The 25,262-nt window shown below is 43.1% G+C and overlaps 1 protein-coding gene across 1 annotated transcript in view; it reads right to left on the bottom strand.

Moving 5' to 3' along the window:
* Positions 1-25,262, bottom strand: part of LOC109910941 (protein NDRG3) — a 93,280-nt gene that overhangs the window by 51,910 nt on the left and 16,108 nt on the right. Inside the window, exon 2 of the mRNA XM_048608534.1 lies at positions 1,841-1,910. Coding sequence (XP_048464491.1) covers positions 1,841-1,897 — 57 coding nt within the window. The 5' untranslated portion in view covers positions 1,898-1,910. The remainder of the gene's footprint in view (positions 1-1,840; positions 1,911-25,262) is intronic.

Raw genomic sequence — 25,262 nt, 5'->3', positions numbered from 1 at the left:
GGAGCAGGGGATGAAGAGGATTCTGGGAAGCCTATGGGAGCAGGGGAATAGGACAGATGTGGCAGACCTGTGGGAGCCGGAGGGGGGAGATACGTGAAAACTTCATTCCACACATGCAGATAGCTCCTGCACACACATAAAAGCTCGAAGATCAAAAATATGGGACAAATAGCATCTGAGCAAGACATGCCAGAACACACTTCAAATATAGGACAGTCCCATAAAAGCCAGGAAGGTTGGTCACCTTGGGCTAAATAAACATACACATCACAGGACTTCTCATGTCCCCTCTCCTTTTGTCACTTTTCCAAAACGTCATACTAGAAATGGTGGGGATTTCAATATCTATCCGCAACAACATACAGAAATGTGAGCCTTCACTGCTACAGGAATATTACCTCTTTCCTCTTATATTCCCCGATTTGCAGAGTGCTGTTCATTTCTCACTAGATTCTGTCTGTGTTGTATAAAATTGCTCAGGATCACTTAAGAAATGAAGAAAGTGCCATAAAGCTTTTCATCATTCACAGACAGCGAAACCAAATGCATGGAGAGCAATTTGAAGTTCCTTTCAGAAAGTGCTAGAAGTGTGACCCTGAAAAATCACACTTAGTCACACAGATTTGAAACAGGCCCTTCGGCCAACTACGTCTAAGGCAAACGACAAACACTAAAACTACAGTCATCCCATTTACTTGCACTTAGTCCATAACCTACTGTGCCCTGGTATAGATCAACATTGTTAGCTGTACTGGAAAATCTATTGTACTGCATATCAGAAAGGAAGCAATTTAACATTCCTTGAGGACAGGGAGACAGTTATGCAAAGCCTAAAGTAGTCCATGAAAAGATTAACATACTTAGCATCATACAATCCATTGTGCCTGTCCTCATTATTTGAAAGAGCAGTCCAATTTAATCCCACCACATCCCACACATTTTCCTTCATAACCTGCAAGCTAATCCTTTTAATAAACGCCTGACTGCCTTTTGAAATTTCCTACAGGATTTGCTTTCAGCATATCTCCACTCATTCTCACTTATGCTTCTGCTAATTGTTCTTTCCGTGCAAGCAGAAAGGATTGCAGAAGCTGGAATCTTCTGTCCTCCCCTTGTAGCAGTTTGGTGGTGGGGAGGCGTCAAATTGGGTGCAGACCCCTGCCTGCATATTCCTGCCTCCATCCTAACTAAGTTCACGCAAGAAAGCCCATTGATAGCCTTCACAACCCAGCCTTAAGGTGGGCGATCAATGTTCCAGGAGACCTACTGTGCTTGATTTGGGCGGCAGGGCCACTACGCTTGGGAGCTGAGAGTCAACTACATTGCTGTGGACCTGGAGTCACTTGTAAGCTAGAACAGGCAAGGACAGCAGATATTCTATCCTGAAGGAGATTGGTGAACCAGATGGGTTTTGTAATGGTGGGAGAGAGATAGTAGGAACTGCAGATGCTGGAGAATCTGAGATAACAAGGTGTAGAGCTGAATGAACACAGCAGGCCAAGCAGCATCAGAGGAGCAGGAAGGCTGACGTTTCGGGCCTAGACCCTTCTTCAGAAAAATTTTGTAATAAATGTGGTGGCACCACCAAAACAACCTTTCAATTTGAATTTGAATTCCACTAGTTGCCATGATGAGCCCATAGCCTTAGCCTGAGTCCAGTGACATTACCACCAGGCCACAGTGGTGCCAACTTTCTATTCTATGATTTTTAACATCTCTTTTAGAAGCTGAATTTAAACTATCACAGTAGGATTGGAGTGCACATTCTCAGGATCTAGTCCAAGCTTCTTGATTATTAGTCTAGTGACAGAAAATAGGCTTATTCAGGCCAGTTGCTTACCCCATCTGTTAGGAGTGGCTTGATCTCAGTCAGTTGAACATCTTGGAGTTCCTCCATTCCTTCTAGGATCCTGCACAAGTACAAAAGGAGCACAAATTAAGGAGAGTGTCTGGATACAGAGGATTAACCATAACCAGTAAGAATTTCACAATGACCAAAACACACACTATCACGAAGCAATCTATTTAATTCTGGTTAGCTCACACCTCTCCTGAAAAGCTTCCTGTGATATTTTATTTAAATGACTAAATTTGAAAGGCTGGGTCAAACATTTTAGTGTTGATTCAACAGAAATCAACTCGGTGAAATAATTTTGAAGGAAAATTTGCACTGGTCAACGATGACTCTCAGGATGTGTTAGAATTGAAATAATTGTCTCACTTGACTCCTGTGTATGGTTCTGGGCACCACAATATAGAATAGACGTGAAGGTATTGGAGACAGCACAAAAGAGACTTATAAGAATGATTCCAGGGACAAGAAATTTCAGTTATGAGGATAGAGTGAAGAGGTTGGGACTGTTCTCCACAGAAAGAAGGCGGCTAAGAGGAGATATGATAGAGGAGAGACCAGGCTGGATGGAGTAAATGGGGAGAAGCTGTTCCCACTCAGAGAAGGATCCATAAATGGGGAGAAGCTGTTCCCACTCAGAGAAGGATCCATAACAGGAGGGGACAGATTTGAAGATATTTACAAACTTTTTCACACAGCCAGTAGTCAGTGTCTGAAATGCACTGCCTGGAAGTGTAGTGGAAAGAGCTTCAATTAAAGCATTCAAGACATGATTTAGATAGGAACAACGTTCAAGGGGAAAAAGCAGAAAAAACAATGGATTGGCAGTAGGTAATGAGGCACATTTGAAGAGCCAGTGACTACATATTGGGCCAAAGTGCCTCCTTCTGCACTGCAAGGCTCCTGTGAGTCCGTGACTAATCACAAGTGGAATTATAAATAATTCTCTTATTTGTAGAGTTACCGGAATATTGATCATCCAATGCACGTAAAGTATTGCTACTTGAATGGGTCTTTGGAAAAGCGAAGAATACTAACTACAACAACAGCTTGAGTTTCCACAGCAGTTTTAATATAGCCAAAAATTCCAAGCTGCTGCACAGAAACATTATCAAATAAAAAATCTGACAACAAGCCCACATGACAGCAGAGGATCAGAGAAGTGGGTTTTAAGCTGTGACCGATGGACAAGATGAAGAAAGAGATGGAAGGTGGGGTAATCAGGACAGACTGATTGATGAAGGATGCAGACAGAACAAATTAAGCAGAGTGTCTGAGTGTATTGAGCAGCAGCATAAGTCGAGTTTACAGTGAACCCTTGGGAGCAGGTCTGCAGCATCCTTGTAGAGAGCGGCCACTCCCAGGGCGGTCAGTCGTGGGAATGGGATGGAGCTGGAATTTCCCATGGAAGACAGACTTGCATGTACGTGGGTTCTGAGGAAGGGTCACCGGACCCGAAACGTTAACTCTGTTTTCTCCTTCAGAGATACTGCCAGACCTGCTGAGCTTTTCCAGCAACTTTGTTTTGTTGCATGTACGTGGGGCCTTTCATGATCACAGGACACCCCAAAGCACAATGCAGTCAATGAATTACATTTGAATGCGAACTCTGCAAGATTCCACAGACCACATTGCGATGATGCCCAAATAATTTCTTGCTATTTGAATTAAGAGATAGATATTGGGCAGAATACCAGGAAAAAATCTCCTGTTCCTGTCCGAGGCCAGAAGTCACACGACACCAGGTTATAGTCCAACAGGTTTATGTGAAATCATGAGCTTTTGGAGCGCTGATCCTTCATCAAGTGAAGTTCAAATAAACTGTTGGACTGTAACTTAGTGCTGGGTGACTTATCATAGAATCATAGAATCCCTATAGTGTGGAAACAGGCCCTTCAGCCCAACAAGTCCACACCGACCCTCAGGACATCCCACCCAGACCCATCCCCCCACTTCTGATCTTGTCCACCCCACAGTCCAACACTGGCACCTCCACAACATGACGTCCTTGAAACAGTGTCATGGGACTCTGTACCATGCTCACCACCACACCCCCTCACACCCTGTCCCCGTCAGGGATGACAGGGCCTTGTTTTAAATGCTCGAGAGAATATTTGGCACCTTGGACAACACAGCACTCCATTCAGCCCCTGGATCTTCCTTCGGTCTCTGGAGTGAACGCTCCAACTCAGATGAGCGCACTACCCAGTGACCCGTGGCCACAAGGATCCAAATAGCATAATGAACCTTCTCAATAATGCAGAGAGAATGATTCTTCTTGTGCGGCAGAGCATAACGAGAAGCCATCGATATGCAACAAGCACCAAGAACTACAAAAGGGAATTAAGTAAAAAGGTTGTCACTCAGGGTGGTGAGAATATGGAACCACCAAAGTAAGTGATTGATAGGAATAGCGTAGATCGATTTATGGGGAAGCTAGACAAAGCAAATGAGGGAGAAGGGAACATAAGTGTTATGATTTTTATATTGCAGCTGAGACTAGACAAGTCAGATCCCAGTGTTTTGATAGACTACAAGTATTTTTATTTTTTGCTATTTTGTTTAGCCTAGTGGTCAGCACATATTGTTCTGAGCAAACATATGATCATTTTCACAAGAGGTTACCAATTTGTTGTTGACAATTGGGAACAAAGGGGAGAAAGAAACTAATCGTGTTGCACTATACATAAACTTATTTGAAATGGCCTAACTGCAAATGTACACATTGACCGTTAGCCCTTTTACTCTTAGCAACATCCTTCCAAATATCCAAACCTCAGTGAAGTATCATGCTTCAAACAGTGGCACAGTTGGCACAGCTGTAAATGCTCTCTGGAGCTCTCTTTCTCACTAAACACTTTCAGGGTGAACGATTAGTGGTACCCATACCCTCAGCATCAATTCAAGATGGACAATGGAAACATCAGGTCATTAGGGCAACTGAAAAAAATAACATGCTCCAACTAATATAAGTAGCGCATTCAAAAATCTGCTGCGTTCCCAATATATAGAATAGACAAACATGTTGGAGAATCAGATAATCACTGGGAACAGATGGAGAATTTCTAAGGATCGTGAGCCGAGATTTGTATTTTTAAAAAGCAGGTAAGCAGGATTAGTAGGGAGCTATGTGGTAAATAGAAAAGCCCTGGGGAAAATTGATACACAAAGAGATCTGGGTGTTCAGGTCCATTGTACCCTGAAGGTGGCAATGCAGGTGGATAGAGTGGTCAAGAAGGCATACGGCATGCTTTCATTCATCGGACGGGTTATTGAGTACAAGAGTTGGCAGGTCATGTTACGGTTGTATAGGACTTTGGTTTGACCACATTTGGAATACTGCGTACAGTTCTGGTCGCCACATTACCAAAAGGATGTGGGTGCTTTGGAGAAGGTGCAGAGGAGGTTCACCAGGATGTTGCCTGGTATGGAGGGCGCTAGGTATGAAGAGAGGTTGAGTGGATTAGGATTATTTACATTAGAAAGACGGAGGTTGAGGGGGGACCTGATTGAGGTCTACAAAATCATCAGAGGTATAGGCAGGGTGGATAGCAAGCTTTTTCCCCAGAGTGCGGGACTCAATTACTAGGGGTCACGGTTTCAAAGTGAGAGGGGAAAAGTTTAAGGGAGATATGCGTGGAAAGTTATTTACGCAGAGGGTGGTGGGTGCCTGGAACACATTGCCAGCGGAGGTGGTAGAGGCGGGCACAATAGCATCATTTAAGATGTGTCTAGACAGATACATGAATGGGCAGGGAGCAGAGGGATACAGATCCTTGGAAAATAGGCGACAGGTTTAGATAGAGGACCTGGATTGGCGCAGGCTTGGAGGGTCGAAGGGCCTGTTCCTGTGTTATAATTTTCTTTGTTCTTTGAACTGAAAGTTGCACTCAAAAACAAACAGAATGCTGTGTTCCAGTCAGGTTGTACAGCGTTAGGTTGTTACAGCTGGTTAGTCCCCTGTACCTGCTTTAAGAACTCAGTCCAAATTCAGCTTTGATCAGCTGAATGACTTTATTTTTCACCTTGTGCTCTGCCTGCCTTCTTGGGCAAAAACAAAAGATCAAAGGGTGCCACTCAAAATTAACAGCTGTGGATTCTTCTAGGTTTTCTGACCAATGCTCAATGTTGAAACAAAGGCATTAGTTCAAATCAAAGCTGTTTCTGGGATCTTGCTGAGCGCAAATTCCTTGTGTTACCTAACAATATTGGGCACAATTGAAAGTGTGGTAATAGGCTGTGAGATGGTTTGAAAGACCTCAAGGTGTAAAAGGTGCTAAATAAATGCAACTTAATTTTTTTTTTCCCCACGGCCTTTTTCTCCAGAATAGTCAGGGCAGAAGAAAAAAAGTTCCGAGTGTTTTACTGTCTGTAAGAGAAAGCTCCTGAAACAGAAAGCCATGGAAGAGAGGTTTAAAGAATCAATGTTAAGAAAACAAAATGAGCTGTGTTAGCAATTTGTTCAAGGCTCTCAAAGATACATTAATTAAAGAAGAAGAAGTTTGTCAAGAAGAAATCAAGTATAGCCATATCACTGAACAAAGAGTTTTTAAGTGGAAAGAGAGGTGACCCTTCATTAAGGTTGAGTATCTGTAAGGTTACTGTGCAGGTAACAAAAAAAGAGATTAATCTTAATATCCGATATTTGTAATGAGTGTTTCAAATAATCTTATATATCATATAAAGAAGTTTCTGATTTTTATTTCCTTTTGTGTGTATTAAACATTGATGTTCTTTTGTCGAGAGTATATTTACAGCCTCTTGTAGATACTATGATGGTTAGTCACTGAATGTAACAAGATTGCAAAGAACAAAACTAATGTTATACAAAGCCAGATTTCACCCTGGAAACTGACTTGTCCAATTTTACCTCCAGCTGGGATAATAGCAGAATTCACTTGATCAAAACCTTTCTTATCTATAAAAATCACAACTCTGTGACCCCTCAGCCTTCTATTCATCAAGAGAGAAGTGATTCAGCCTGTCAAGCCTTTCCTGACAATGTGTACTCATGTATTTCCGGCATCAACTTGCAATCTCCTCAGGACCCTCTTCAATGCCTCCACATCCTTTATGTAACATTGAACTACATTATACAAATGTGGTCTAACTAAGGCTCAACACAGGTTTAGCATAATTGCCTTACATTTTAATTCTATCCCTCTAGAAATAATGCCATCTTCTTGATTCGCTTTTTCAAAATGGTCTTGCTAACCTAGACAGCAATTTTCAGTCCTTATTTTTACTCTTCTTGTTCCTGTACCCTTTGAGATCCATACCTTCCAAATAATAAGCAACCTGCTCATTCTTCCTACCAAAACATATTGTCTCATATTTATCTGTGTTGTATTTTATCCAAATAATGGAAAAGGCTCGGGTCTCCTGTTCCGACATGACCACTGGGTCATTTCAGCAACACAGGCTAGTGTTTCCTATCAGCATCATAAGATAAAGTGACCTGTTTATCTTCTCTAGTCAAAGGAGTCAACACAGCCGTGAACATAATGTCAGTTAGAAAATCTGGGCCGTGAGCCAGGCTTGAGGCAATATCTGACGACGGAAGGCACAACAGTGAAATCAGGCACTCAAGCACATAATACCATTACATTAAAAAAAATACATCAATAAACAGGAAGGGGGAAAAGTACATATTTGGGAAAATCATTCTAGCAGTTTTTACATAAAACAGTAAGGTTAGGAGGGAAAGGACAAAAATATTTTTTGAAATTTTTTTAGATCAAGAAGGAGAAAGCAAAATCTCATGTTCCCAAAATTTTCAATATTGCCTTTCATTCCAATTTCAACTAGCCTTCACAGAAATCATTTCAATCCATTCACTAATGCATTCTTCGTCTAAATCAAATTATGTGCAAGACGTGATCTAATCTTTCTGGAAGCTACGATACCTGTAATTACAGAACGGAGACAGATAAATGGCTCAGGAGCTTACCTTTAACAAATTAGGACAGGACTTTTGGTAATCTTGTTAACCAATCCCATATGTCAGCTGCCGCTTGCTAATTACCCCTCATCCACCTTCTTTACCTGGTCATCCTAAACACACACACACACACACACCCCCCACCACCATCCACTCACTAAAATATTCAGTCACACCCTATTACAACTAACAGTAACCCCCACCATGGCATTCCAAACCACCCACTCTGCGTATCCAGCCAGCCCCACACCAAAACCAAAAAGATTTTTCTTGCTCTGATAAGGAAGCTAGAGATTTAGTCCGATGTGGGAAGCTAGTTGGTGAATCACTGACAGCTATTCAATCGGGAATCAAAATCCAGCAGAATCCTGTCCTTATTTGATCCCCACAAAACAACTGCACTTTTGAGCAACGTTCAAGGGTCCTTTTTTTAAAAATATGTGAAGCTTTTTCATGCCTGGAGACCTAGGTCATTCCTGGAATACAATTCTGAGGGATAACCTGCCACAGGTCCAATGATAACTAAGGCTCAATTTAAATCAATCTTCTCGGCAAACAGATTTGCACTCGTTTCTCTTCCCTGGTTCCCTTCAATGCTTTTTCTTTCTCTTCTAGTGCTCGATTAGGCATTTACCAGTTAATAACTGCCTCCCTCTCCCCATCACACTTTGTCCTTGGAACAGTCTCTTTTCCCACCCCTACAACTAAGAGGCATGAGGTACCTTGACAGGTTTTACAATATCAAAAAGATGCTAGATAAATGCCAGTTATTTGTTAAGAAGATATTCAGAAGGGAAGGGGAATTGCAGCAGAGGGCATCTGTGACAGGTTGGCATGTGGTCGCAAAGAAGTTAATCACAATTAAAATCCAGATGTTGTCAAATAATGCTTTTTGGTGAACAAAGAAAACAGACCAGGTGATGAACCCAAGAACTTTCCTTCAAAGGGCTGGCAGAATGCCCTTCATCAGCGCTGCAAGATTTTATGATGGCAACGTGCTAAACTAAATTTCAAGTATTGCACCTCTATTTATAAATGAGCAGTCAGCCATTAATCTCAAAAGAATTTGGATGCTCTTAGCTCGGAGTTAATATCTTTCCCCAATCTTCATACACGTTTATAAGGCGCCAAATCTCCACCTTCTCCCAGTCCTGGTAAAAGGACACAGTCCTACAGCTTCAACTCTCTTGCTGCAGATACAACCTGAGCAGCTGACTGTTTCCAACATTCTCAGTTTACCTTTCTGATTGAAATCAATCTTGCTTTGGAATCTCAGAGATAGTAGGAACTGCCGATGCTGGAATCTGAGATAACAAGATGTAGAGCTGGATGAACACAGCAGGCCAGGCAGCATCAGAGGAGCAGGAAACCTGATGTTTCCGGTCTGGACCCTTCTTCAGAAGAATATTTTAGAAGGGTCCAGACCTGAAACGTCAGCCTTCCTGCTCCTCTGATGCTGCCTGGCCTGCTGTGTTCATCCAGCTCCACACTGTGTTATCTTGCTTTGGAATCTGCTGCTGGGAGTTCTGGTCATCAATTTACCTGGACTAATGCAGGTGGCTCACCTGCAGCACCTGTAACCGAAAATTTAAAGCATTTTTTCCATTGTCTGATTTCTATCATGATTGCCCTGTTAAGAAAAATTCTAACTACCTTTAGATAAATGATTGCGTGTTCCTCCATTTCAATAAAAAACGTACTGCAGCGTAGAGTGATGCAACCATAAGTGATCTACAGCACAGAAAAACACCCTTTGGCCCATTGAGTCTGTGCCAGTCAAAAAATAGCAACCTAACTATTCAAATTCAAATGTCCAACACTTGGCCTTGTATGCCTTGGCACTGTAAGTGTACATCTAAATACTTCTTAATGGCAACAAGTTCCAGATTCTCACCTCTCCTGGTGAAAAAAAATTGTCTCACATCTCCTCTAAACCTCCTGCCTCTACCTTTTCTACCATAAATCTATGTCCCCTGGTTGTTGATCCCTCCTCCGGGAAGGGGAGCAGTTTCCTCCCTCCTATTCTACCTATGTCCCTCATAATTTTAAACATCTCAATCATGTCCCCCTCAGTCTCCTCTACGCTAAAGAAAACAACCCGTCTGCCCAATCTCTTTTCATAACCCTCCATCCCAGGGAACATCCTGGTAAATCTTCTCTGCAATTACTTCCCTCCTAAAAACGTGGATTCCAGATTGCACACAATACCGTAGATGCGGCCTAACCATTTTAGAATCTAAAATATTACAGCCGCAAGAACACTGCCATCGAGCCCAATCTGCCAGTGCTGGCTTTTTGAAAGTGCTCGCCAATAGACCCTTATTCAGCAACTGAATAGGCTTGTAGCACTGCAGGTAGAGAAGTCCCAAGGCCTGGATGGGATATATCCTAGATTGGTGAGAGGGGTAAGGAAGCAAATTATGGAGCTGCTGACGGGAGTTTTCCAGGCCTTTCTGAACACAGGATTAACTCCAGGGGATTGGCGGACTGCAAATGAGACACCGTTGTATAGGAAAGGGGCAAAGGATAACTCAGGAACCTACAGACCTGGCAGCTTGACAACAGTGGGAAAACTGTTGGAGGCCATAACAAAGGATAAGTTGAGAAAAATAAGTTAATACTAGACAGTCGACACGGCTTTGCCAAGGGCAGGTCATGTCTGACAAATTTGATTAATTTCTTTGACAAGGTGATAGTGGATGAGGGTCACGTTGTGGATGTTGTATATTTGGAGAGCTTTTGATACAGTGCCACATGGCAGGTTGGTTAGCAAATTAGGAAGACTTTGGGCTGATGGTTCTTGGCAGCACAGATTAGAAGTTGGCTAAAAGATAGGAAACAAAGGGTATAGATTGGCATTTCTCAGATTGGAGACAAGTTGAAAGTGGTGTTCCCCAGGGATCAGTGTTAGGACCCTTGTATTTCTGATTCGGAGATGGGTGTTGAGGGCAAAATATTTAAATTTGCAGATGACACCAAGCTAGGGAGAATTGTGAAGATGAAACTGAGCAACTTCACAGGGACGCTAACAAATTGGCGAAATGAGGAGACACCTGGCACTTGAATTTTAATGCAGAGAAATGACAGGTAATGCATTTTGGTACAAGCAACATGGAGAGACAATAGAGGCTCATTGGAACAACTTGAGGGGAGTACAGAGCAGAGGAACCTTGGGGTTCAAATGAATAATTCTCTGAAAGTAGCCAGGCAAAGTGAAACGATTGTTTAGAAGGTTTATAGGATCCTTGGGTTTATAAATAGAGGCACAAAGTATAAAAACAAGGAAGTGATACTACACCTCTACAAATCATTGGACAGACCACATTTGGAGTATTGTGTTCAGTTCCGGTACCTTAAATAAGGAAGGATGTTAAAACTCTGGAGACAGTGTAAAGGAGATTTACCAGAATGCTACCCAGGAATGAGGGAATTTTAGATACAAGGAAAGATTAGTGAAATTGAGCTTATTGTCCATGGAACAGAGAAGATTAAAAGGTGACCTTACTGAGGTATTCAAAATTCTGAATGATTTTGACAGAGTAAAGAAGGATATTCTGTTTCCAATGGCTGGTATGTCAATAACTAGGGGTCACAACTTCAAAACCATCAGCAAGAGAGCTCAAAGTGAGATGAGGAGAATCTTCTTTGCTCAGAGAGTTGATAGGATTTAGAACGTGCTGCCTGGGTGGAGGCAGATTCCATCTGAGGTTTCAAAAGAGAGCTGAATGTATATCTGAATATGATGAACTTAGAGGACTACAGAGGTAGAACTAGAGAATGGGACAAGCTGGGCAGCTCTTTCTGGGTGCCGGTACAGAACACAATGGGTAGAATGGCCTCCTTCAGCCCTGTAAAATTCCATGATTCAATGACTCACCTCAAGTGCAATTTCCCCCTGAACAATGACAACTCGTATGTGCACAATAGCAAAACATCTCAAGACACACCTCAGAAATGAGACTAAACAAAATTTGGCTTGGAGGCACCAAAAGGAGATATTAGACAAAAGGTTGGTCAACTATGTAGATTTTAAGGAACGCCTTGAAATGAGGAGGTGGAGGGCTTTAAAAGGAGATAATTCCAGACCTACAGGACTGGGCAATGGCAGGCAGAGCTCAAGGTGGGGAGGGAAAAAAAGAGATCAGGAATGCTACAAAGACCAAAATTGAAGGAGTACAGCTATCTCAGAGGGCTAGGAGGCTGAAAGAGATCACTGAAAATACGGAAGTACAGGGCCACTGAAGGATCCAAACGTTAAGTCTTAAAACTGAGGTGGCTGCTAGGCTGAAAGCTAATGTAGGTCAGCAAGCAAAGTAATATGGGCCAGTACATCACCACATTGCATTAAACCATCTGGACATTAACACTGAGCTTGTAGTGTAATCTATTTTGATTCTGGACCCAGCCCATAAGCTGCACAATATTTATACCGTAAACTAATCTGATTTAGAACCAACTGCCTGACATAGCTCAGTGTTGACAGCATAAGCAAGCAAACTGTTGGTTTATCCTGCATGGAGCCAGTCCCTACACACATTAGCTCCAATTAGTCTGAGGACCCGTAAACTGAATAAAATGCATCTCAGTCTGAGAGAACCACAATGTTCAACATCCCGCTCGCCATGGAAACAAAAATTACCTCAAGATCTAAAACTAGTCACTGAACTAACAATCTCCTGCTTCAGAGCAAAGACTCTACAGTAATTGAATAAATAGTGGGAATAGTGTGGACAGTAGGAAAAGAGAAAACACCAAAAAACGTTGGAAACCCTGTCAGCAGGTGCGGAAAGAGAGGGACAGACGGACAGACACAAGTTTTCTTCAGGGCATTGAACTTTTGTCATTTCTTAAAACATTCAATCCGTTTGCATTTCTGCACAAATGCTGATGTTTGCTTTGCTAAGTGTTTCATAGAAGTTATAGCATAGAAAGGGCATTGGTCTACTTCAGTGCGTAAGCTCACATGAGCCTTCTCCTAAATCTGCTCCATCTAATCCGAGCAATTTAGCATCAACCTATTTATTGTGCTCTCCCTCAATGCCATCAGGGAGGGTGTTCCAGGAGTTTGACCCAGTGATAATGAAGGAACAGCGATATATTTCCAAGTCAGGATAGTGGGTGGCTTGCAGGGGAAATTACATGTGATGATGTTCCCATCCAGGAAGGCAATCAAGGTTGATGGGGATAAGGCAGGAAAATGGAACTAAGGATCATCAGATCAATCATGATCTCATTCAACTGGGGAGCAGACTGGATGGGCTGAATGGCCTACTTCTGCTTCTACATCTTATGGTCTTATGATCTGCTGTCCTTGTTCTTCTAAGTGGTAGAGGTCACAAGTTTGGAAGGTGATGTCAAAGGAACCTTGGGGAGTTCCTGCAGTGCATCTTTAGATGGTGCACACTGCAGCCACTATGCTTTGATGGTGGTGGAAGTGAGTGTTTAAGTTTCAAGTGTTGTTGGAACTGTACACCTTGAAGATAGTGCACAGGCTTTGGGAAGTCAGGAGGAAAGTTCCTCACCAGAAGACTCAGCCTCTGATCTGCTTCTGTCGACTTCTTATTTCTAGGGCTGGTTTTGCAAAGTTTCTGGTTAATATCCACAAAGCACAAAGATGTTGATCATGTGGGTTCAGACGAAGCAATGCTGTTGGATGTTAAGGGGAAGTGGCTAGATTTCTTGCTGGAGGTGGTCAGAACTTGGTACGTGAATGCTCTTTGCCACCAATCAGTCCAACCTTGAACGTTGACCAGGTCTGGTTGCATGTTAGCACAGACTATTTCAGTATCTAAGGACGTATGAATGGAATTGAACCCTGTGCAATCAATGAAGATCTGACCTCACAATGAAGGGAATGAGGAACTCCTGCAGTGTTGTCTTGGAACTGAGAATGATTGGATTCAACATTCACAATGATTCTCCCTGTGCTAGGTAAGATTCCAACCAGCAGAGAGTTTTCCCCAACACGGACGGACTTCAACAAATGCTTGGAGATGCATGAATAGTCTGCCCTAAATTCACAGAATAGCAGAAGGACTTTTCATCAGAATTGAAAGCAGGATCAAACTGAAGCATTTGTTCTGTTTTGCAATCAGCAGATGCTGCCAGACATGAGTACTTCCCTCACTTTCTGCTTTTGGTCTTAACTAAGTTGTGTCTAATCAGATAGCTAAAAACATTTAACACTCTATTAGCATTCTGCTGAACTTTAAGGGCACTTTATTCAAAATTATGAAATATTACGGTGAAAAAACTGACTGGATTGCAAGTGGACAGCACTTGCTATCTAATGCAAATTCCTACATTACAATCATATAAATTAGCATGTCTACAGCTTCTTTAAATCAATTTTCTCTCAAAACTAGCATTTTCTGTTTTGCAGCCTGTCCTTTATCTAACGCAAGTGGTCAAAGTGCAGTTACTACAACATATAGGCCACACATCTACCCTTTAAAACATAACATTGCATTCCGCAACTAAACAGTACTTTAAAGACAAGAAGACACAATGCACTATCATTTCTGAGGGGTGTCACAGCAGATCTCTTATTTAAGCAAATCTCATCCACAGTTTTGCTTTTGAAAATCTCCTCCTGTTGATTGCACTTCCAATCTTGAGAAATCTCAGCCACAAAAGTGTTTGATCAACATGATTTCAAGCTGTTTACTTATGGGCACACTCTTTAAATTCCTCTTACAAGAACGCAAGGAACGTTAAGGCTGAGAAATGGTCCTTATGCTACATTGAACAGAGTATGCAAAACTTCCACAATACTAACCAATCTCCTACTGAATGGTGTCTATTTTTACAGTTTCGCTCTCCTAGTGGATTATTGAAAACCTTATAGTTCTTTGAGTCAAGTTCTTCCCAAAATCTATTTTAAAATTCTTTTCTATACTTCACTTTCCCGAACACGCTGCAAGTAATATTTCACCCTGGTCTTCAAATCCCTCCAACCAGCCCCACCCAGTCGATTTCTACACAATCTTTTCTAACTCTCTGTGCTCCTCTAATTCTGGCCTCCTGTGTATCCCAGATTTAATCTTTTCACTACTTGTGGCCAGAACTCCAGCTGCTGCTAATAACTGGAAATGATCTCCCAACACTTTTCTCTTCCCCCTTTATGACAGCCCCTAAAGTCTACTTCTTTGTCTGAAATTTTTGTCATCTGTCCTAATATGGCCTACAGAGGTCAGTGTCACATTTTGTTACGTAGTGAGACATTTTACCACAATAAAGCTGCTATGCAAACATACTGGTTGGTACATTTTGGATTACCTAATCTTCACACATCAATAAAATACCTCCTTTCTGGACAGTAGAGCACAAAAATCTCTTCTTTCCTCATAACTCAATCCCTTTACACTCAGGATTAATAATGTTCACTAGAATTTAAACAATACTTCAAAGGGAGAATGTGCAAACCACTTTAAAGCTCTTCAGAGTTAATGGTTAATAGTGTGATTTTATACATCCAAGCATACGGTCTTTATTTTTTATACACATTGCTGTGGAACACTGGTCAAATGCCAGAAATGATTAGGTGATTCCAAGTCAAATTCAGGCTCATTAATTTAGTTGGAATGCTTACATAGACCACACAATACAGAAAGAGGCCATTTGGATCCTGGTCAGTACTTGGATCCTGGTCAGTATTTATGCTCCACCACACGAGGCAGTTCCTGAGTCTCTTTACCCAAGCTCACCAATAAATACCTGTATTCTTTTATCCCATTCTAGCCAATCTTTTAAATGTATATCTACTCTATTGGCCTCAATCACTGGTGTAATTTATGTTCATCAGTGATGAATCTGCAATCTAATTTATCAAACTGTACAAATGGAACCAATTATTCTGTAATGAATCTCACTGCCATCTCTGTCCCCATCCTTCTCCCCCTCATCATTAAATTGAAGTTCACATTAGTCTATACAATCAAAGTGTGATTGTTACCTCAACTTCAAATTCCCACCTACCCCGATAACCCCTCACCCTTCTGTTTACCAAGATTCCAACTACCTATATAAAAATATTCAAAGACTGTCTTGTACAAAAAGGTACTGGAAGCAGTGTTTGAAAGACCTACTACCTTCAGGAAACATTTTCAACTCATGTCCACTTTAAATGGGTGATCCCTTATTTTTAAAACACATTTCCTTATAACAGTCAATTTTCAACAATGCTCTCCCACTCTCTAGTCCTGCAGATTCCACATGGCACCTACATCCATCCTGGCACTCCTCTGTTCATGATTACCTTCTACCTCCAATCCAGTGACCAGGTTCCACCTGCGCCTTTTAATCCAAAGAAACGCTTTGTGCAGGAGTCCAAAAAGAAATGTAGCAACGCTCTGTTACCTGCTTAAAAACATATAAGGCACAAGAACATCCTTATTGCCAATCAACTCTTTACCTTATAAAACTTTTCACTAGCCCACAACAGCGCAGGTTTGTTCATTTTCCCTGTTATTGAAATATGGTGAATGGACAGGTGGTAGTGTCTTACTGGATTAGTAATTTCGAACCTCTGGCAAACGTTCTAGGAACGTGGGTTTGAATCCTACCATGGCAGAAGGTGAAAATTTAAATTCAAATGAAAATATGGCCCAATTATCTTAAAACTTATCTGGTTCACCAATATCTGCTAAGTGAGTCCAGACCCATAGCAATGTGGTTGACTTTTAACTGCCTGGCCCAGCATCACATGAATGAATTTTTAAAAATTGCCTGGATCAGGTTGGAATAAAGGCTCCGTATTAAATTGCTTCAAACCGAGCAGACGCTGCCTTGGGCTCCCAATGTATCCTCCGTTAGAGGGATTTCTAGAGCAGGTGGGTCGATGGTGACAATGAGAGTTTCTCTGATGAACAAAGAGTACTCCCTGAAGATAGTACCTATATTTCCTCCCATCATTTTACAAACTCCAACTCTATTTTGACATGGACAGCATATTATCAGTTTTTAACAAGCTCAATCGGCCTTTAATTTATTTATTTAGTTGGCCAGCTGCCATTTTCAGAGCCTGCCCACCCTCTATTGTGGAAGTCAGCTTGGGAGTAAGTAGGGAGGTAGTGAGCGAGCCTACCCAACTTATTTCTCATGCCCCTGTACCCAAAAAAAAATCCCTAGTGGCAGCACATAATATCTACATGTTATATGCTGCGATTTTTGTATTATTTACATCCAGCACAATATTACAGATGGTGATATTTAGGATAACTATCCTCCTAAATTTGCTTGAACAAACCACAGAATGCCCACTAACATTCTCTGCATATAGACTGGGAAATCAAATCTGCGGCAATACCTTGGAGGAGGAATTCCTGAGTGCGGACAGGATGATTTTCTGGATCAATAGGTTGAGGAACCAACAAGAGAACAGGCCATTTTAGACTGGCATTGTGTACTCATAAAAGAATAATTGGCATTCTAGCTGTGCAAGGTACCTTGGAAATAGTGACCATAATATGATACAATGCTTAATTAAGATTGGAGAGTGACGTCACTAGAGCCCGGAATCTAAGTAAAAGGAAACTACAATGATATGAGGTGAGAACTGGTTATGATAAATTGGGGAATGCTGTTTAAAGGGAAGATAGTGGCTAGGCAATGGCAAACGTTTAAAGAACACATGGATGAACTGCAAAAAATTGTTCATTCCTGTCTGGCAGAGAACTAAAATGGGAAAGGTGGCCCAGCCATCCTTAACGAGGGAAATTAGGGATAGCATTAGATCCAAGGAAAGGCCACATAAATTGGCCAAGAAAAGCAGCAGACCTGAAATTTGGGAGCTGTTTAGGTTTCAGCAAAGATGGACAAAAGGGTTGATTAAGATGGGGGATAGCATTAAAATTGAGGAGAGCAAACAAACTGACTGTAAAAGTTTCTATTCATAGAATCCCTACACAGTGTGGAAACAGGCCCTTCGGCCCAACAAGTCCACACCGCCCCTCTGAAGAGCATCCCTCCCAGACCCATTGCCCTACCCCTGATTTCATAATGTCTAAACCACCTAACCTAAACATCCCTGGGCACTATGGGCAATTTAGCATAGCCAATCCACCTACCGTGCACATCTTTGGACTGTGGGAGGAAACCCACGCAGACACGGGGAGAATGTGCAAACTCCACACAGACAGTCATCCGAGGCTGGAATTGAACCCAGGTCCCTGGCACCGTGAGGCAGCAGTGCTAACCACTGAGCCACCGTATCGCCCCCTGATATGTGAAGAGGAAAATATTAATGAAGACAAATGTACAGTCAGAAACAGGGTAACTCACAGGCTGACAAGCGACATCAGGCCATGGCTAGGCCTAGGTACCTGCATCGGTGGTTCCAAACACTTAGACTTTAAGATCTAGATGTTTTTCTTATCTTTTGGCTTTCTTTTATTTCTGCTGTTGCTTATTTTTAAATTCTGGTTTTGTAACCAAGAGGGCACTAGAGAATGGTAACTTTGCACATTTTTCACTGTATTCATGAATTCCTTAACTGGAGTACACATGACAATAATTCTAATCCTAACCAACTGATTTCCTGCAAAGCAGTCCCCGAGCCTCCGCTTGGTTTCCCCGATGTAGAGGAGGCCACAACGGGTACAGCGGATGCCAGATGCCAACTCTCCGACACCTCTTCCTACCGCCCCCTTGATCATGACTCCACCCCCGAGCACCAAACCATCATCTCGCAAACCATCCACAACCTCATCACCTCAGGTGACCTCCCACCCACGGCCTCCAACCTCATCGTTCCCTAACCCCGCACCACCAGCTTCTATCTCCTTCCCAAAATCCACAAACCTGAATGCCCTGGTCGACCCATTGTCTCCGCCTGCTCCTGCCCCACCGAACTTATCTCCAACTATCTGGACTCCATTTTCTCCCCCTTGGTCCAGGAACTCCCTACCTATGTCCATGACACCACCCACGCCCTCTACCTCCTCCACAACTTCCAATTCCCCAGTCCCCAATACCTCATCTTTAACATGGACGTCCAGTCCCTATACACCTGCATTCCCCATACAGATGGCCTAAAGGCCCTCCGCTTCTTCTTGTCCCGCAGGCCCGACCAGTCCCCCTCCACTGACACCCTCATCCGCTTAGCCGAACTCGTCCTCACACTCAACAACTTCTCTTTCAATTCCTCCCACTTCCTACAGACAAAAGGGGGTGGCCATGGGTACCCGCATGGGCCCAAGCTACGCCTGCCTCTTTGTAGGTTACGTGGAACAATCCCTCTTCCATACCTACACTGGCCCTAAACCCCACCTCTTCCTCCGTTACATTGATGACTGTATCGGCGCCGCCTCATGCTCCCACGAGGAGCTCGAACACTTCATCCACTTCACCAACACCTTCCACCCCAACCTTAAGTTCACCTGGACCATCTCTAATACCTCTCTCTCCTTCCTGGACCTCTCTGTCTCCATCTCTGGCAACCACCTAGAAACCGATATCCATTTCAAGCCCACCGACTCCCACAGCTACCTAGAATACACCTCCTCCCACCCACCTTCCTGCAAAAATGCCATCCCCTATTCCCAATTCCTTCGCCTCCGCCACATCTGCTCCCAGGATGAGGCATTCCACTCCCGTACATCTCAGATGTCCTCATTTTTCAAGGACCGCAAATTCCCCCCCTCAGTGGTCGAGAATGCCCTCGACTATGACTCCCGCATTTCCCGCAACTCATCCCTCACACCCCCTCCCCGCAACAACAACCAAAAAAGAATCCCCCTCGTCCTCACGTACCACCCCACCAACCTCCAGATCCAACGCATCATCCTCTGACACTTCCACCATCTGCAATCCGACCCCACCACCAAAGACATCTTTCCCTCCCCACCCTTATCTGCTTTCCGGAGGGACCACTCTCTCCCTGACTCCCTTGTCCGCTCCACACTCCCCTCCAGCTCCACCACACCTGGCACTTTTCCCTACAACCGCAGGAAGTGCTACACCTGCCCCCATACCTCCTCCCTCACCCCCATCCCAGGCCCCAAGAAGACTTTCCACATCAAGCAGATGTTTACCTGCACATCTGCCAATGTGGTATACTGCATCCGCTGTACCCGTTGTGGCCTCCTCTACATCGGGGAAACCAAGCGGAGGCTCTGGGACCGCTTTGCAGAACACCTACGCTCGGTTCGCACTAAACAACTGCACCTCCCAGTCGCGAACCATTTCAACTCCCCCTCCCATTCCTCAGACGACATGTCCATCCTGGGCCTCCTGCAGTGCCACAACGATGCCACCCGAAGGTTGCAGGAACAGCAACTCATATTCCACTTGAGAACCCTGCAGCCCAATGGTATCAATGTGGATTTCACAAGCTTCAAAATCTCCCCTCCCACTACCGCATCCCAAAACCAGTCCAGCTCGTCCCCACCTCCCTAACCTGCCCCTCCTCCTACCTCAAGCCCCACCCCCATCTCCTACCTAGCTTGGGCCCATGCGGGTACCCATGGCCACCCCCTTTTGTCTGTAGGAAGTGGGAGGAATTGAAAGAGAAGTTGTTGAGTGTGAGGACGAGTTCGGCTAAGCGGATGAGGGTGTCAGTGGAGGGGGACTGGTCGGGCCTGCGGGACAAGAAGAAGCGGAGGGCCTTTAGGCCATCTGTATGGGGAATGCAGGTGTATAGGGACTGGACGTCCCGCCCCCTTGACCTGTCCGTCCTCCCTGGACTGACCTATCCCCTCCCTAACTCCCCACCTACACTCACCTTTACTGGCTCCATCTCCACCTCTTCGACCTGTCTGTTTCCTCTCCACCTATCCTCTCCTCTATCCATCTTCTATCCACCTCCCCCTCTCTCCCTATTTATTTCAGAACACCCTTCCCCTCCCCCTTTTCTGATGAAGGGTCTAGGCCCGAAACGTCAGCCTTTCTGCTCCTATGACGCTGCTTGGCCTGCTGTGTTCATCCAGCTCTGCACCTCGTTGTCTCGGATTCTCCAGCATCTGCAGTTCCTACTATCTCTGATTCCACGGATTTCCTCCCTGTTCTCGCTCAACATGAATTTGGGTTGAAAATCAGCTGTCCTCACTGGTTTAAAGTGGAGTTGTGCCGAATGGTGTCAGAGAGTCCACTTAAAGAAAAGTACAGAAAAACAAATTCCTGTTGTTTTGTAAACAAAGGACACAGTAACTTGCTTTCAACTTAAATTACTGCTGTCGAACTTTCACGAGTCATCACAGGAAGTCTAATTTTGGCTTTGTTCCCTCATCAAAAATCTCTCTGAACTAATTTGACAGTAGATGTCAACACAACACTTTTACATTGTACAATGAAATGCTGGAGAATCCCAGACACACTCAAATGTGTTCTCTTCCCCATCATCAATTCTGACGACTCTTAATTTTCAAATCCTCATCCCTATGGCAGGGAGGTCTTCTGGTGCACTGAATACTGTCCCAGCTTGGAAACTGTGGATTTGAATTTCATTCCTGGACTCGAGGGATCTTTCATAACACGTCTTAACAAGCTGGTTATCAACCTGCACGTCCTTCCAACATCTCCAAGGCAGATGGTAACAGTGTGAGAGCCTTCTTAAAACATACAACTTTAACCAAGTTTTGGTCATCTGCCCCAATAACTCATGTTGCTTAATGTCAATTTAGGTTGGCAATTGCCATTGTGAAATGTCTTGGGATATTTTAGATACCATAAGCACAGCTGGCATTAATTGTGAATTAGATAGTAATTGTAAGTAGTATACTAGCTCCACAGAGCATGTCTTGTGGCAAAGTGATAGTATCTCTACCTCTGGGTTCAAGTCCCACCTGCTCCACAGATCTGTCATGTCTGACCAGGTTGATTGAAATAGGTAACAGCTTCACAGATCACATTCACTCTTGAAATGCACAAGCAGAGTTTTAAAGTAGCAATATTGTCTAAAGTGAAAGGACAATGTAATCAGGTTACATCTCCAGCCACCTAGTCTCAATATCCCAAACGGACGGTTGAAGTTTCTTTCTGTGCTAAAGCTTCAATCCAAGTGGTCAGTGATTATTCCTGCATAAAACTGTTCTTCCAAGAACTGAAAGCATCACGGCTTGAGATGCAAGTTGTCTTTGCCAACAGAAATAAAATCACTACCCAATCATTACTGTATTTGTAGAGCTTGCTGTGTGCAAACTGGCTGTCACGTTTCCTACATTACAACAGTGACTACACTTCAAAATATAATGGATTGGCTGAAAAGTGCTTTGAGGTTGTGAAGAGTGCTATTATTTACCAAACAACCCTGACTCAGTATCTCTATCAGGACCTGGCAACTTTCGTTGTGCCTGTGGCAAACAGAAATGTTGCTGTCGGATAAACATACACCTGCTCCCCCAAAGCACAATGCAACCTGATAACATTCATTCCCCTCCCCAGAGACGTTAAAACACAATCACTCTGTCACTCAATTTTTCCATTCGTTTTCTTCCAGGTGAAGTGAGTAACGCAACAAAGTAAACTGAGGATTAGATTTCCCAATTGGTTTTACCTAACTGTAAATGACCAAAATTCTTCTCCCAGCAGGATACCACTTAACAGTTTATATGTATGAAGTACAATTTTTTGATAAAGTACTTGCCCCTCCTGATCTGCAGAAGACACTGACTCATTTTGTTATTTATTCATTTAGTCATCTGTTGATTAGAACTGCTGTCTCACAGCAATAGGGACCAAGGTTCAATTCCGGCCTTGGGCAATGCCTGTGAGTTTTCACATTCTCCCTGTCTGTGATATATAGTGTCCAGGGATATGCAAGTGAGGTGGATTAGCCATGGGGAATGCAGGGTTTCAGGGATAGGATATGGGAATGTGTCTGGGTGGGATGCTCTTCAGAGGGTTGGAGTGGACTGTATGGACAGAAAGGCCTGCTTCCACACTGTTGGGACTCTATGATCTTCACAGATGCAGCACAGCAGGAGGCCATTCAGTCTGTCAAGATCATGCCAACTTTCTCCAAGAGTAACCGAGCTCATCTCATTCACCTGCCCTTTCACTACAGGCCTGCAATTTTTGTTCCTTTCGAGCTATGGTTGACTTCTCTCCACCAGAGTCTCAGAGTGGCTATCCAAAACCTAACCATGCATGGTGTTACGTAAAGACCACTTGCATTTTTCTTGGACTGTGGACTAAAAAGGTGAAAAAGATACTGCTTTAAACCAAGGAAACTGCGGAAGATACTGCAACTTTAAAAATGAATTTCTGGAACTTGTTAAAAGTTGCATCCACAGTGTTATGTTATTCAAGGAGTAAGGACGGATACTAGACATCTCTGTGCCATGCGAGTGTGTCCAGGGCAGTTTTGCCCAAGACAAGACTTTTGATTAGTTCTTCAATTGACCAGCAGTTGTGTGTTCAGGAATGCTCAGCATGTTAGCAATCACTTGACTGGTTCCTAGGCAAGTAGCTACAGCTTTGTATGTGGACAATGCAGGAGAAGATGCTAGCCTGCAAAGAGAAAACACCTCACTCTCTCTACCTTCCATGTGGAAAAGTACCAGAAAGTTTCTCGTTCCTGTTCTCATTCGCCATGTTCCTATAAAGCGCTCTATTTGAAAACTCCCTTATTTAGAATCATAGAATCCCTACACAGCGTGGGAGCAGACCATTCAGCCCATCAAGTCCACATCAACCCTCTGCAGAGCATCCCACTCAGACCACACCCCTACCCTATCCCTGTAATCCTGCATTTCCCATGGCAAATCCACCTAGCCTGAACATCCCTGGACACTATGGGGCAATTTAGCATGGCCAACCCACCTAACCTGCACATCGTCGTACAATGAGAGGAAACCAGAGCACCTGGAGGAAACCAACGCAGAGGCGAGGAGAATGTGCAAATTCCACACAGACATTCACCCGAGGGTGGAATCACCTGGCACTGTGAGGCAGCAGTGCTAACCACTGAGCCACCATACTGCCCTTATTCAAAGGAAAAGAGGGAAAACCACCTTCAGAGCTACTGAAATGGCCAACCTTCAACCAGTGAGTGAAAGACAGAAGATCAGTGTATCTGCAACCTTGCGTCATTAGCAAAGAATTGGACGAAGTCAGAACGAGGCTGGAAATAAACAACTTATCAACCTCTCTAACTTACGTTCCTTCCCCTCCCATGACACTTGTCTTGCTTTCTCACTGTCTGCCTGTTTGTACATAGATGGAAATCCTAAAAAGGAGGAGAGTTTAAGTTAGCGATTCATGTTTCTTTCTTGCCATTGGTTAAAAATAGTTTGGCCTACCTTGCCAGTGTCAGCTCTTTGAAAGAGGACTCCCAATCCACTCATCTTGCCCCATTGCATTGCAAATACTTGCAAATATTTTTCTAATTCACTTTTGAAAGCAAATAAACTTGCTTTCACCATCTTTCCAAATTACAAAATCTCCTGGTGTATAATCACACCTTCTTTTGCTAACTATCTTCATTAAATAATTAATCTTCTACCACTGAAAACAATTTGTCCTTATTTAACTCCATCAATCCTTCTGAAATTCTTTCCTCAACTTTTAGTGCAAAAGATCTCTTTGTTGGGTTGGGTTAAGGGAGAAAAGCCAGGAAGGTCAAGGAGACCACTCCTTGCTTTTCAATACTACAGTGGAATCTCACTCAAGACACCAGGTAGCAATTGCTGGAGGCAATTGCTCCAATGATATACCACAATGGAATCAAGGCATTAAGGCTAAAATATAAACTCAACTCCTAGCCTGAGGCTTCAATCTTTTAAACTTATCTACTAAACTGAGCAATCAGTGAGAATGCTGAAGTGTTATCTTTGACCTTCCTTGTAGTTATTGTAGCTCACCTCTCAATCCATAACCTCACAAAGCCAGCCTTAAATGGAATGATTAATTGATTGATTGATTAAATTCGAGACCTCCCAAACAGCACAGTGGGAATTACTACACTGTATGGACTGCAGTTAAAGAGAAGTCATCACCACCTTTTCAAGGAAATAGAAATGGGTAATAAATGCTGGCTTAATAAGTAATGTCCACATCCCCCATGAATGAGTGAATAAATAGTAAAATAAATGTCATATTTGCAATCTCGCTCACTTCCTGGTGTCTAAATAGTCTAAACAAATCAGCATGACTCCCATTCTACAGATTCTTAAAAATCTAACATTAATCACCACTTCTCAATTTACCTTGCCTTTTCTTTATATAGTTGTTAAACTGCGGGGGTATTTCACCATTCAGAAAGCATTTCCTCCCCAGCTCTCCTCCTGCAGACAAGTAAACTTTGTATAAATTAACCAGAGGGGTTAAAAGTACTAACAAACAAGAGTTTTTAAGAAAAGCTGAAATAGACAGTGAACAAGGCCAAATTTCAACTTTATTAAATGAGGTTCCAAGAACCTTAATGGTGCTTTCTGCATTATTATTCAATATTTCATTTTTTTTTTTTACAAAGTATGGTGAAATTAATGGTAGCAAGGTGTAGAGCTGGATGAACACAGCAGGCCAAGCAGC

Source organism: Rhincodon typus, chromosome 19 (genome assembly GCF_021869965.1).
Source record: "Rhincodon typus isolate 14 chromosome 19, sRhiTyp1.1, whole genome shotgun sequence".
Classification (NCBI taxonomy): Eukaryota; Metazoa; Chordata; class Chondrichthyes; order Orectolobiformes; family Rhincodontidae; genus Rhincodon; species Rhincodon typus.
The sequence above is the reverse complement of the archived record's forward strand: the minus strand, read 5'-3'. Positions and strand labels throughout refer to the sequence as shown.